Genomic DNA, 12,092 nt, shown 5'->3' with positions numbered 1-12,092 from the left:
TCCGTCCATCAGTTTCAAAAGACCACAATAGAACAGAATCATAAAAATCCGGCAGATCCAAAACTCATGTTGAACATACCACACGAAACAACCGGAGATTGAACACCCACCATTGGAAACATTTTGGGGTCCACAAAAGTTTTATATCAAGATGATATCTGTACCTACAGTTTATCTGAGTTGGACGCGGATTTCCTGTGAAAGGCTTTGGCATGAAGTTCCTGTGCTGGGATGGAAGGTGGGGTCCAATGTGATGTTTATGAGAAATCCAACCCGTCCATCCATTTTTCGAGCTCATTTTAGGATGTGACCAAAAAGTATGAGGATCCAAAACTCAACTGGGCCATACAAGATGAAACAGTGGGGAAAGGAACTCCTACCGTTGAAACTTTCCTAGGCTCCACCTTGATGTTTATATGCCATCCAAACCGTTTATGACGTCATTTTTACTGGGATGAAATGAAAAGAGCGAAAAATTAGACGGATACAAAACTTTTGTGGCCATATAAATATTTCAACGGTGAAAACTAAATCCCCACTTTTTCATCTCTTGTGGCCCATTTGAGTTTTTGATCCACCTTACTTTTTCTCACATGTCCTAGAATGAGATTGAAAAACGGATGGACGGGTGGATTTCTCACAAACATAGCAGTGGGCCCCACCCGGAATCCTTGCGCTGGAACTTCCTGCGAAAGCCATTCGCAGGAAATCCGCGTCCATCTGATTTGGCCCCACAGCGCACATGCGCGCCACAACCCAAAGGACAGTTATATGTATGAAAGAAAAAAGACAGTTATATCCAATTGACCAAGGGTCCATATTCAACATTGGGCGCGGCCAATGACCGGGCCATCTGATCAACGGGTTCATATTCAACTTTGAGCGCAGCCAATGACCGGACCATCTGATGAATAGCCCTCATCTCGCACACAGATGACACATGTTGGGAGAGCTGGATTAGGCTTTAGAAGGTGCCTTTTGTATTTCACCCATCCACTGAACATCCAGCTCAGGACTGGGAACAATCAAACGGTACCTGTGGCGAGTTTTGCCGTAGAGAAAATGTAGCGATAGGATAGATCAGGACTTTTGTGGAGGAGACTCATAAGAACTCTCAGATTGAAATAGAAAAGTTTATGTAAGACCATCCATATACAGAGGAGAAGCGTCAACAATCAGAGATGGGACCCATCATGTAAATGGTTTTGGATCATCCAAAGGTGAGTCCAGATCCAAAGGCTATAGCAATAGGCCAGGTGTATCCCAGGCTGTAGCTGGCAATGTGAATTGAAACCGGCACTAGATGCCAATTGCACTCGCTGAAATGCGTGTGAGATCAGAAACGTTTATCGGATGGAGGCCCACCTGATGATCCAATCTGCATGATTTTAGCTGCTGTATAGAATCCAAATAGTGAAGATTGCCTGATGAGCAAGTCCAACATGAGTGCACTCAAGCCAGTGTAATTAGTATTCCGCCATGTCAATTTTCAATAACAATGAGCAACAATAGCAACAACCCATAAGATGGGATGAACTTGGGGATCATCAGAATGGCAATCCTGACCCTCCATTCAATGGACTTGTTAGTGGACCATCAACCATGTCCTTTAGCTAGTATTTCACTTGTCAACCCAGGTGCTTGCTACTGAGCTGTACAAGGAAGCCATGCAAAATCAAAAGCCATATGAAACATGGATCTTATTTAATTTCCTCAAATGCTTGGATTCTGGGTGATTGGTTTTTAAATGTCCGCAGACGAGCATCCAATGTCTAAGAAAAATGGCACCAACCACTTCTCCTGGCCATCATTTTCTTTTTTTTTAAGGGGCATGCTCCGTTGTGGTGAGTTCAAAAACCTAACCGTTGTTAAGATGCGTCACCTCGGCAAACTTTCAGAGCCAGAAATAAGATCAATCAAAAACTAAATGGACCACAGAACAGAGGAAATATCGAGAGGGAAAGCTCATCTTTGACTAGCATGGGGGCCCAACAGTGTTGTTTATATATAACCGAGGCCATTCAGTTCAGACCCGAGGGGATATCCGATATCCAGGCTGTTTTGCCACTCAGGAAAGCCCCTGTGGAATTCAAGGGTGGGTTTTCCCTCAAAGCTCATCTTTCCTGTGGCCCACATTAGTTTTGGATCAGACAGAGTATCAAGTAATAGGGGTTTTCCAAGGTGACGTATCTGATAGACAAGTTGGATAGTGGAAATGCATCGCATGGGCCCCACAATCGCCCAGTAACACAGTAAGCTTGTAAACAATGTAGTTTTTCAATCTGAATACTGATGAAATGGATCTGAAATAAGAATGGACAATGAAATCTATGATATTAGAAAATATACGTGGGATTTTCTCTCCCTGGTCTGAATACATCAGTAATAATTTTAGGCTGTCCAAAGAGATTAAGAGAAGCTGACTAGCGCACAGACTGATAAAGCAGAGAGCGTGTAAGACCTTTTTTCTTTTGCAGCAAACATGCAAACTGTACATTCCAAGTTGAGACAACTCTTGCCCTAGCATGAGCAAAGCTTTTCAAGAGCCATGTTCTCGTCGCCACCAACACTTTCCAGAGTCGCCCTCACCAATGCCTCCGGGAATCCCATCTCTAACAGCTTCTGTACCTGTAGGCAGGAACGGTTTGGATTTATTGGATTCTCTGATTTTACTAAGGTATTGTGCTCAGTAAGGAACTATATGATACTTTTCAGTTTGTACAAGCACGGGCCCACGGTCTGATGAGCCAGACAGTTGACCTGAGGGCCTCAAAGTGGATGGACCATGGCCCAAAATCTCCTTGAGTGGTTGCCTGAAAATAAACTGTCAAGAGAGGAATGAAGCAAAAGAGTCCCCACTCAATTGGAATGGCCTAACAAATAGATGATTGGGGATGTATAATACTGAGAGATTTTAGGGGGCAGCCAAGTCCATCCACAGTGTGGCCCACATAATCAATGTTCTGCGTTATCCTGCCAAGGATAACCATGCATATCCTTGGGTCGAGGGTCACATGAACTTTCCCCTATGTTATGATGACATTAAAAACATTCCCATGAATGCCTATTGTGATGCGCACAGCCACACACTTTCATGGATCTCGACTGGGAGACTTATACATATCCAGCTTATATGTGGCATATGCATATGGGCAATGGACAAAAATCAGGCTGACCAGAACAAGGAAGCTATCCAATCGAAGGGCTTGCAAATATACTGTTAAAACAAAGCTGAGAGCAGTGGTTGGCTTTCAACAACTGATGGTCACAACAATCAGCCAATTAGGATTTGTCCAATCACTGTATTTTTGGGCCACAGCCCATCCACTTGGCACTCCAGATCACAGGTCCTAGTCGCCCTGCATAATTATATGGTCAGAGGATAGAACAACACACCCACTTGCCACCAGATCAATGGTCCTAATCACCCTGCACAATCCATATATATGGTGGGGGATACAACTTCATGAAATTTCCACAAAAAGTTTTTTGCTTCTTTTTTTTTTTTTTGGTTTGTGACCAAACTTTTTTGGGGGGTGTAGAGAGTAACATGCGCAGGATTTTAAATTCACCAAACAGCCATAGGTGATCAGTTCTCAGGGTCCCCTACCTTTTCTTCAGTTCCAACTGATGCCCTTTTGGCAAAAGCCTCAGTCCAGTAGCGAGCTGTGCCAAGAAAAGTGGGGTAATCACGGAGATACTGCAGTTTACAAACACAAACTAATAAGAGCATTATAAGAAGATAAGAAAATCAAGCGAATTGGAGGTGGGGACCACCAGACATACCTGCTGAGCTACCACAGCATCTTGAGGGTCATCAGGCTCTGGAGCAGAGAGCAATGCTTGTAAAGAAAGCAGTGCTGTTTTCAAAGTGAGGGCAGGGCTCCATTGATCTTTCAAAATGTCCAAGCAGATTGCTCCATTTTGACTGCTTATGTTGGGGTGCCTTCAATACAAAAGGGGGGAGAAAACAGAGGAATAATCATCTGGCAGCTTGTGATTTTGATTTATGGATATATAACGATGATTAAAACAGAAGAAAATTATTTGCTGAATGTATTTGATTGATTTCAACTGTGAAGTAGGGATGCAACTTCGGTTCGAGTCAACCCAAACCCAATTGACCCAACCCAAGTTCAGGTCAGATCGGATGAAGTTGTCAAGGTCCTTGGGCTGGTTTCCAGTTGGAAAATACCAGCCCAATTTGAATTTGGGTTGGGTTCATGCTGATCAAATTCAGGTCGGGTTAGGCCAGGGTTGGGAATGCTCATGCGTATTTGGGTCGGATTGGATTGTGTGGGTCAAGTTGGGTTGAGTATAGAGGAGTTCGGGTTGGGTTCAGGTTGGGCACATCGGGTTGGAATTCAGGTCAGTCCAGTTTGTGGGTTGGGTCCTCCAGGTTTACCCTCTACCCAACCCAAACCACCCAAGTTGCAGCCCTACTGCAAAGTGTGAAGGACATGTCACAGGATGCCTGCCAACGATCCTTTAAAATCTAACAAAAGAAACATATGACAGCACGACATCGATGGAGCTCAATAACTACAAAAAGTTGGTGGGAAATTATCTCCCACCATTTAGAAACCTGTTGGCAGGATTCCGTAAGCATTTCAAATTTTGAATTTTTGAAATCCATTTTTCGAAAGGGAATTTCACACTATAAAAAAAAAAAAAAAAAAACCACCTACTTATTATAGAATTTACATCCGGTACCTTTTTAAAAAAAAAAAAAAGGTTTTCAATAAGCTATACTGCATTAATTTTGGACAAATTCTAGCTAGTGATTTGTTGGAAAAATTCACTCATAGCAATTGCTTATTTTGGCAACCACTTTTCAGGTGTCAAACACTTTTTTTTTTTGCAGGTGCCAAACAACATCACCATGGCAAATAATTGGTCCTAATTGGATTCAGTTATCTTTTGAAGGGCCCAATACCATGATTTTGTGACATGGACAGTTAGTGATTCATGAATGGGAATACCAGAATGAGACGCAGTTTCTTCATTGACATTTTATTAAAAGACGGCTAGGATTAGATTAATGAATTAGTTGCAGTTAGATAGGGTTTCTTTTGTTTTGGGAATAATATATGCACAAGTAACGACTCTCTTTTTGTGAATGGATGGTGAATGGAATAAAGTTCTAATTTTTTTCCCCTAATCATGCGACTAAATTATTATGCGGTACGGTGGTGAGGCTCGACTGGAAGTTCTAGGTTTGATGTGATTTCGAACCTAAAAAATCAAATTAGGCGTTAACACCTTTTGCTTTAATTTAAACATTTTACATCAAAGAGGGAGCTGCAAATCAAATTGAGAACACAGGCCTGGGTGCTCATAAGCATGTCATTTCCTGCACGCATGCCCCAGTCAAGCATCACGCATAGATATGTGCATGCTACTCATGGTCAAGGTCATCAACCATAGCCCCTCAAATCAAGTGCATGATATGAATATGCTGGCTAACAGAAGTTCTCTTTCTCCAAGATTATATTAGGCATTTTCTACAAGTTTCAGATCTTAGAGGAACTTAATCCGTCCCACAATAGTCCATTGCAAATGTGACTGTAAATAGGATCAGTAAGTGTCATAAATAGATAGAAGTTTTATTTATCATAGAATTAAGGCCGTGGCTGAAGTGGAGATGTGGCTCTGGAGTTTTATGTGATTGCCGGCGCCACATACCGATGAAACTAAAGGTGATATTTTATTGGATAGCTACAAGACCAGCCATGTTTTATGGGACAGAATGTTGGGCAGTAAAGGAACAACATGTTCTCTTCTTCTTCTTCTTCTTCTTCGTTTTTTGAAGGTTGAAACAACATGTTCATAAGATGAGTGTGGTGGAAATGAGAATGTTGAGATGGATGAGTTCAAAGAAAGGGATAGAATTAGGAATGAATGCATTCACTGTCCGTTTGCCTGCTCCATTTGGACAGACATCATCTCCTGTTTCAAGGTCAGTTGGTGTTTCCCTAGAGATGTGGATGTGCTTATCAAGGCTTGGCACGGTGTGAGAATAGGCATATTGAAATCTTGGCTATGGCGGATGGTAATTTTGGCAATTTGGTGGGCTATTTGGACAGAAAGAAACAATCAATGTTTCCGCAACGAATCGAAGCCTTCTCACTTAGTGGCTTCCTCCGTTAAATGTCTGACTGCTGAATGGGTTTCCCATATGGATGGGCTTAATGTAGATCTAGCCTTCCTTGAGGCTTAGTTAGCTTCTGCTATCTCAGCAGTTTTCTCTCTCTTGTTCTTCCTGTTTCTTCTTTAATATAAGTTATCTTTCAAAAAAAAAAAAAAAAAGGAATGAACGCATTCAAGGGAGCTTAGGAGTAGCACCAATAGGTAATTAGATGAGGGACAGAAACCTAGATGGTTTGGCCATGTACAATTGTACTGGTTAAGAGTGAGTTGGTTCAAGTTGAAGGCTCTAAAAGGGCAAGGGGAAGGCCAAAAGGACTTGGGTAGAGGGAATATGAAAAGAGTTGAGCACCGACAAAACTGATGATATTTTCCGTGATAGAATGGCATAACAGGATTTGTGTAGCTAACCCCAACTAGTTAGAATAGGACTTGGTGATGAATTGATACTGGTGGTGATATAGATATAAGTTTATATGATAAAGTTTGAATTAATATATCCTGAAATAGTCTTTGACTGGGAGTGGTCAAACCATCACAAAAGTAAAGCTTAAATACAACTTTTTTATGAATCATAACAAAATTTTATTTACATTTTTTAAAAAAGGCTGAGAAAGCAAGAGATCATCTGGAACATATTATTAGCCCCACCTACCACAAACCTTCAATGATTTGCTCTCTAGAGCAACCCTGACTCCCTGACATGTTTATATCCTTGTCGCCAACTTAGAACCCTATTCCTTACCTTTTAAAAAAAACAGCCACATGTGAATCTCATAAATTTACTGTAAGTTCTGTTACTTTGTTCTTTCCACAGCAACCAAAGACCTGCTAGCAATGCGAGGTGCTACATGGACATCCTCCTACAACCCTACCACACCCTCTGCCAAGCTTGGAAGAAGCCTTTCCAAGAGACCACAAATAAGGAAAAGAAACTACCCGTCAAGGCTTCAGCAAAATCTCAGTCCAAGTACAAGCAATTTGCTATCTACTTCAAATGTCAATCTCTTAGCCATTTGGGGTGCTCAATTCTACGCTTAGAGGTTTCTCAGCATCCTCATTCCAATTGGTCTGAAGTTCTTAATTGCTCCTGGCAGAAATCTAAAGATGGGTTGCACTGGTTAGCCTCTCTTCCAACATCTTATAAGATCAATTTTGATGGCTGTTCTTTTGGTAATCCTAGGCCAGCTGGAGAATTGGAGCCTAAGTGAAGGATTCTGATGAAGCAATGATGATAGAATTTTCTGGCCCGTTGGTTTCAAAGATTCATCATATTTAACAGAGGCTGTGCCTTTGCTTCAAGCAGTCAGGATGGCTGTAGTGTGGACTTCAGTTTTTTCCAGGATGTTATCAAAAGGGACTCTAATGCAACCTCTTGAGCAATCTTCAGCTCATTTCTCTAGAAGCTTGCAAATATTGTCAAGGAATAGACAGATTTATGATCTAATCAGCCCGTCAGATTTCATCACATCCCAAGGGAAGACAATTTTAAGGCTCATGATCTGGCTAAGGCAGGTATTGTGAGTGCAGGCCTTCAAATCTTCGATGGTAGAAACAACAATCAGAGCCAAGTAGCGCCACCCCTTTTACATGAGCTTTTCCCTTTCAAAAGGTGATTTTGCCGTGTTTCTTATTTTCTTTTTCTTTTCTTTTTTTCTTGTGTGCATGCGTGCCCATTGTAGATATATGCTGGTCTGTTTGCATATGGAGTTTCCTGTGCTTCTACGATCAGTGTGTTTCCTTTCCCCGTTTTGTCCAGCTTTATTGTGTCTGCTCTTTTTTTGCGCACTTTTTGGGCTGCTCTTTTGTCAGTGAATAAGTGATTCGCCAACTCTACATCCCCAAGACATAAGATGCAGAAGTGGTAATGATCATGTTTATTCTCATTAGATGGTTGATGGTAAGGACTTGATCCCTCCCAAAAAATCAACCGAACACAATCACTCTAGGTGGACCCAGATGCAGCCAAACATGAGCAATCGGATGGTCACCCTGTTTAATAGTATCTCCTGATAGCAGAGCATAGAAAGATCTTGCAGAGAAAGCCCCACTTCTTTCTAGAGTCCACCGCTGTCCATCTATCTGCTATTCTCAGGTTACAGGTAACCAAACTTTCCAACTATGTGATAAATCCATTAATTTCCTCGACAGTAAGGACTCTCATGAGAGTTGGTGACCACACAATATGATTATCCACAGAACAACATACCTGTGGGATTATAATCTCTTTCTCGCAAGCCACCTCAAGCAAAAGTCTGATTTATTTGCTGGGAAAATTGTGTTGATTCAAATGCAAACCATCCTACACTCTAACCAAAGCCCTAGAAACATGTAACAACATAGCATGAGGCTTCTCCAATCAGATCACCTATGATGCCTCAACATCCACCATTAGAAAAGCTCTCAGAAAAAGTAATAAAGAAAATGGAATCCCTATAGACCACATTAGAACACATAAGCTAAGCAATTTTGTGGAACAACAGTGGAATATGAAACAGAAAAAAACATGTCATACGCAAACAGATTCCACAAGAAGTGAGACACCATATGAGTAATGAGCTCCAACTAACAACAAACGGCTATTCCGAAGTATCAGAAATATGTAAGGAAAAAATCAAACTAGTCCACAACTAAAAATATGAGCGTTGAATGCAAATATGTGATTGGCACATACCAAACTTTTGTTATAAATTGCATCTTTGGAGGCTCAAATGGATACCCATCTGAAAGAATAAGCAAAACCATCAACCACGTCAGCACCAAAGAGTCATTTAACCTTCCTCCTTAAAATGCTTGATTGGGAAATGGGAACATACTTTGAGAAGTAAAAAGACATGCACTAGTAATCTCTTTGTAAATATCAGCAAAGGCTCAAAGAAAAAAGGCATACATAAGTAAAATCTTGGAACCCTTAAAAAAAAAAAAATAAATAAATAAATAAAATGGTACACACAGCACACTAGAAGTCCATTTGTAAATATGAGGAAAGGCTTACATTGACAGCATCTTATTACGTCTAGAATGAACCTATTTTCAAATGAATTGCGATGTAGTGGTTGGAAATCTCTCTTCTTCTTTTCTTTTGCAAAATCAGTGAGAAGATAAGCAGTATATACTCCAATAAAATCACATAATCAACTCCCTACACTAAATTGAAGAATTTGTAAGGAAAAAACAGTATTAATGCAAGTAGGGCTGCTCGGGACGCTGAAATGAAGAAAGTTGAAACCACAATGTTGACAACAACACCATAGACTTTTAAAAAATATGGGAAAAAACAATGATTGTTTATTAAAAGAACACACAAAATGCAATAGACAAAAGAATTTTGCAAGGGATCATCTAGAAGCCATAGCCCATAGAGTCCACTAAACATCAAAAAGTTGCCATTACCCAGCCCTGACACCCAACCTATGACCAGGCCTCTGACCACTGGAAAGCATCATCTTTGGACATTAACAAGTTAACAAACGCCCTATTATTTCATTCCTTCCGAATTGACCTGGATAGTACTAGGCATCACCCAATTCACCCCAAGTGACTGAGAATTTGTTTTCCACCATAATCTGCAGAGAAGGACAATACATAAACAAATAGGCCACTGACTCCTCAGCTCAAAGGTAGAGATAGCAAACATTTGTAATGATCATATTGTATGCCTTAGATGGTCAATAGTAGCAAACTTTTCCCTGGCAAACAACAGAAGGCAATAACTCTAAGGAGGGCCAATTCTCATTTTTTAAAATGACTCAAGGAGCGCCCCTATAGTACCATATGTGCACCAAGCAAGAAATGTTTGTCCCATTGGACCCTCCTTCCAAATGACCATAAAATAAGCTAATCACGAAAATATTATTACCCTTAAGACTTCACCATTTATCCCTTTCACCACAACCTAGGACAAACCATGGCAACCGGTCCATGACAACTACTTAATCCTTTTGACGACTCATCATCCAGAGCTCTGCTGAAGACCAGTGACCAGACCCTCTGATCACCAAATAAATAGTGGCATTGAGAAAACATAGCTTTTTCCTCACAGGCCGCATACTAGAATTCTAAAAATGCCAATCTAAAGTTCGACAGAAAAATACCAATCTGAGTTCCATAGTCGCCATCTTAGCTTGGCAAATTTTCTAGGATCAGTTGCCTGCAAGGCATCGACCTTCCTCTTTTAGCTGGGCTCTTGGAAAATAGCCATGGTTAGTTGCAGGATCCTTCCCACCCTCTTTGAATCACATTTTGGACTCTCGCTCCCACCCCCACTTCCTACCTATTTATACATACATTTTGAATCAGATGCTTCCTCGCTCCCACATCTGAATATGTTGCTGCTTCACTTTGCACTCAAGAAACTATAGCAGACATTCACAATGACAACACTTGAATGCGAACACCATCCCACCCAATACTAACCTCCATCCCAACTACTACACACACACACACACACACCCCAACGAGGCAAGCAAGCAAAGAAGGGTTATGGAAACCAAGCATACAAGAATGAATCATACACAGGCATGCATGCTCAATGGGTTACGATCAAGTACATTTTCAAGTGGTTGGTTGCACTTAATAACAAGGAACCCACTGGGCATGGAGGGTAATGATCGAGTGCATTATCAAGCAGTTGGTTGCACATAATAGGGAGTGCACCAATCCATGTTTATTGATCACCGGCCACAAGCCAACACGTCCCACGCTGCATGTGCCTGAATATTACAAGCTACCCAAGCGTCCATAGATGTCAAAGCAAACAGACAATCCCAACCACCTGGCAATCCATGTTTATAACTAACAAACCTTCATAGAAGGACCACTTGATGAACAATCAGGACCTCGTGCAAGTACGCCACGCATACAATTTCAGATCGAGGACACAGAAAGGCCTACAAACGGACACTAAAAAAATTTCTTTTAGGTAGCATTATGAGAAAAAATTCCTCTTTGGACATTTAGGATCATCCAGTGAGTGTGATTTTTAGCTTTGGACACTCCAATGGCAGCACCCACCAGATGAACGGTCCAGATCTTGTCGATACATCCACCTCCACCCATCTCCCTCCTCGTCCTTTCTCGAAAGGGTTCGTTAACGAGAATGCAATCAAATTCTCCGAATTTGGTACCGATCTATTGATGGTGAATCACAAGAAATTACAAAGAAAGTAAAGAAATTGGATTATTTTCTGTTACCGGGCAATCGGATGTCGATCTGGAAGGTGCCGCCCTCGTAAGGAGTAGCGACGGGCCCACTGATCGTCCCGGAGAGATGCGAGAGTTCATCGCCATTGAGCTCTATGCTGACGCCCGACGTCGATTTATCTCGATTGCATTCCACCAGCTCTTTCTGCACGCGCGAGACGTCGAGCATCTTCGAATCCAACGGTCGAGATCCTCTCTCCCTCTGCAAACAGATGGAGAGAGATAGATAGAGAGAGAGATAGAGAGAGAGTGGGGGAGAGGGAGAGAAACCCTAACAAGAGAGAGATGCTGAAGAAAAGCACAATTGAAGCGGCTTTTTTAGTCTCCCTCTCTGCTTCTTTGGAGAGAGAGATTCTTTTCTGGAAAAGCGAAAATCGTATTGGGGATTTATTTGATTCTCCGGCTGCGTATGATGCTTGATGCGCAGACACTTATAAATCGTACAGGTGGCACGTGTTAGCCAAATCAAACCGTCTAAATTGTGGAACCCACTGTATTTAAGTCACATTATGAAAAACAGATTGATCAGATGATGATGACCTCTGATTCTCGAACACTAGTTTTTTATAAAAAAAATTAAGACCATTGGATACTTTCGTTCCTAACCGTCCTACAATCTATCATTAGAAACCAGATAAGAGTAGGCTTTTGTTCCTGATACATCTAAAGTGGGACACATTATTTGAACGGTTTATTTTATTTGTAGGCCACGTAAGCAATTTCTTAGTACTTTCCAGCTGCAT

General features: G+C 41.4%; 1 protein-coding gene across 1 annotated transcript; it reads right to left on the bottom strand.

Annotated features, from left to right (window-relative positions):
- Nucleotides 1-2,304: 2,304 nt before the first annotated feature.
- On the bottom strand, nucleotides 2,305-11,690 carry LOC131246673 (ubiquitin-conjugating enzyme E2 27). The gene is made up of 5 exons (XM_058247027.1): nucleotides 11,341-11,690; nucleotides 8,822-8,870; nucleotides 3,787-3,946; nucleotides 3,611-3,700; nucleotides 2,305-2,628 (listed from the first exon to the last, which is right to left on the bottom strand). Exons 1-5 carry the CDS (start codon nucleotides 11,516-11,518, stop codon nucleotides 2,521-2,523), a joined length of 585 nt encoding a protein of 194 aa, XP_058103010.1. The 5' UTR covers nucleotides 11,519-11,690; the 3' UTR covers nucleotides 2,305-2,520.
- Between the last annotated feature and the right edge of the window lie 402 nt (nucleotides 11,691-12,092).

The sequence above is a fragment of the Magnolia sinica genome, chromosome 5 (genome assembly GCF_029962835.1).
Source record: "Magnolia sinica isolate HGM2019 chromosome 5, MsV1, whole genome shotgun sequence".
In the NCBI taxonomy this organism is placed as follows: Eukaryota; Viridiplantae; Streptophyta; class Magnoliopsida; order Magnoliales; family Magnoliaceae; genus Magnolia; species Magnolia sinica.
The sequence above is the reverse complement of the archived record's forward strand: the minus strand, read 5'-3'. Positions and strand labels throughout refer to the sequence as shown.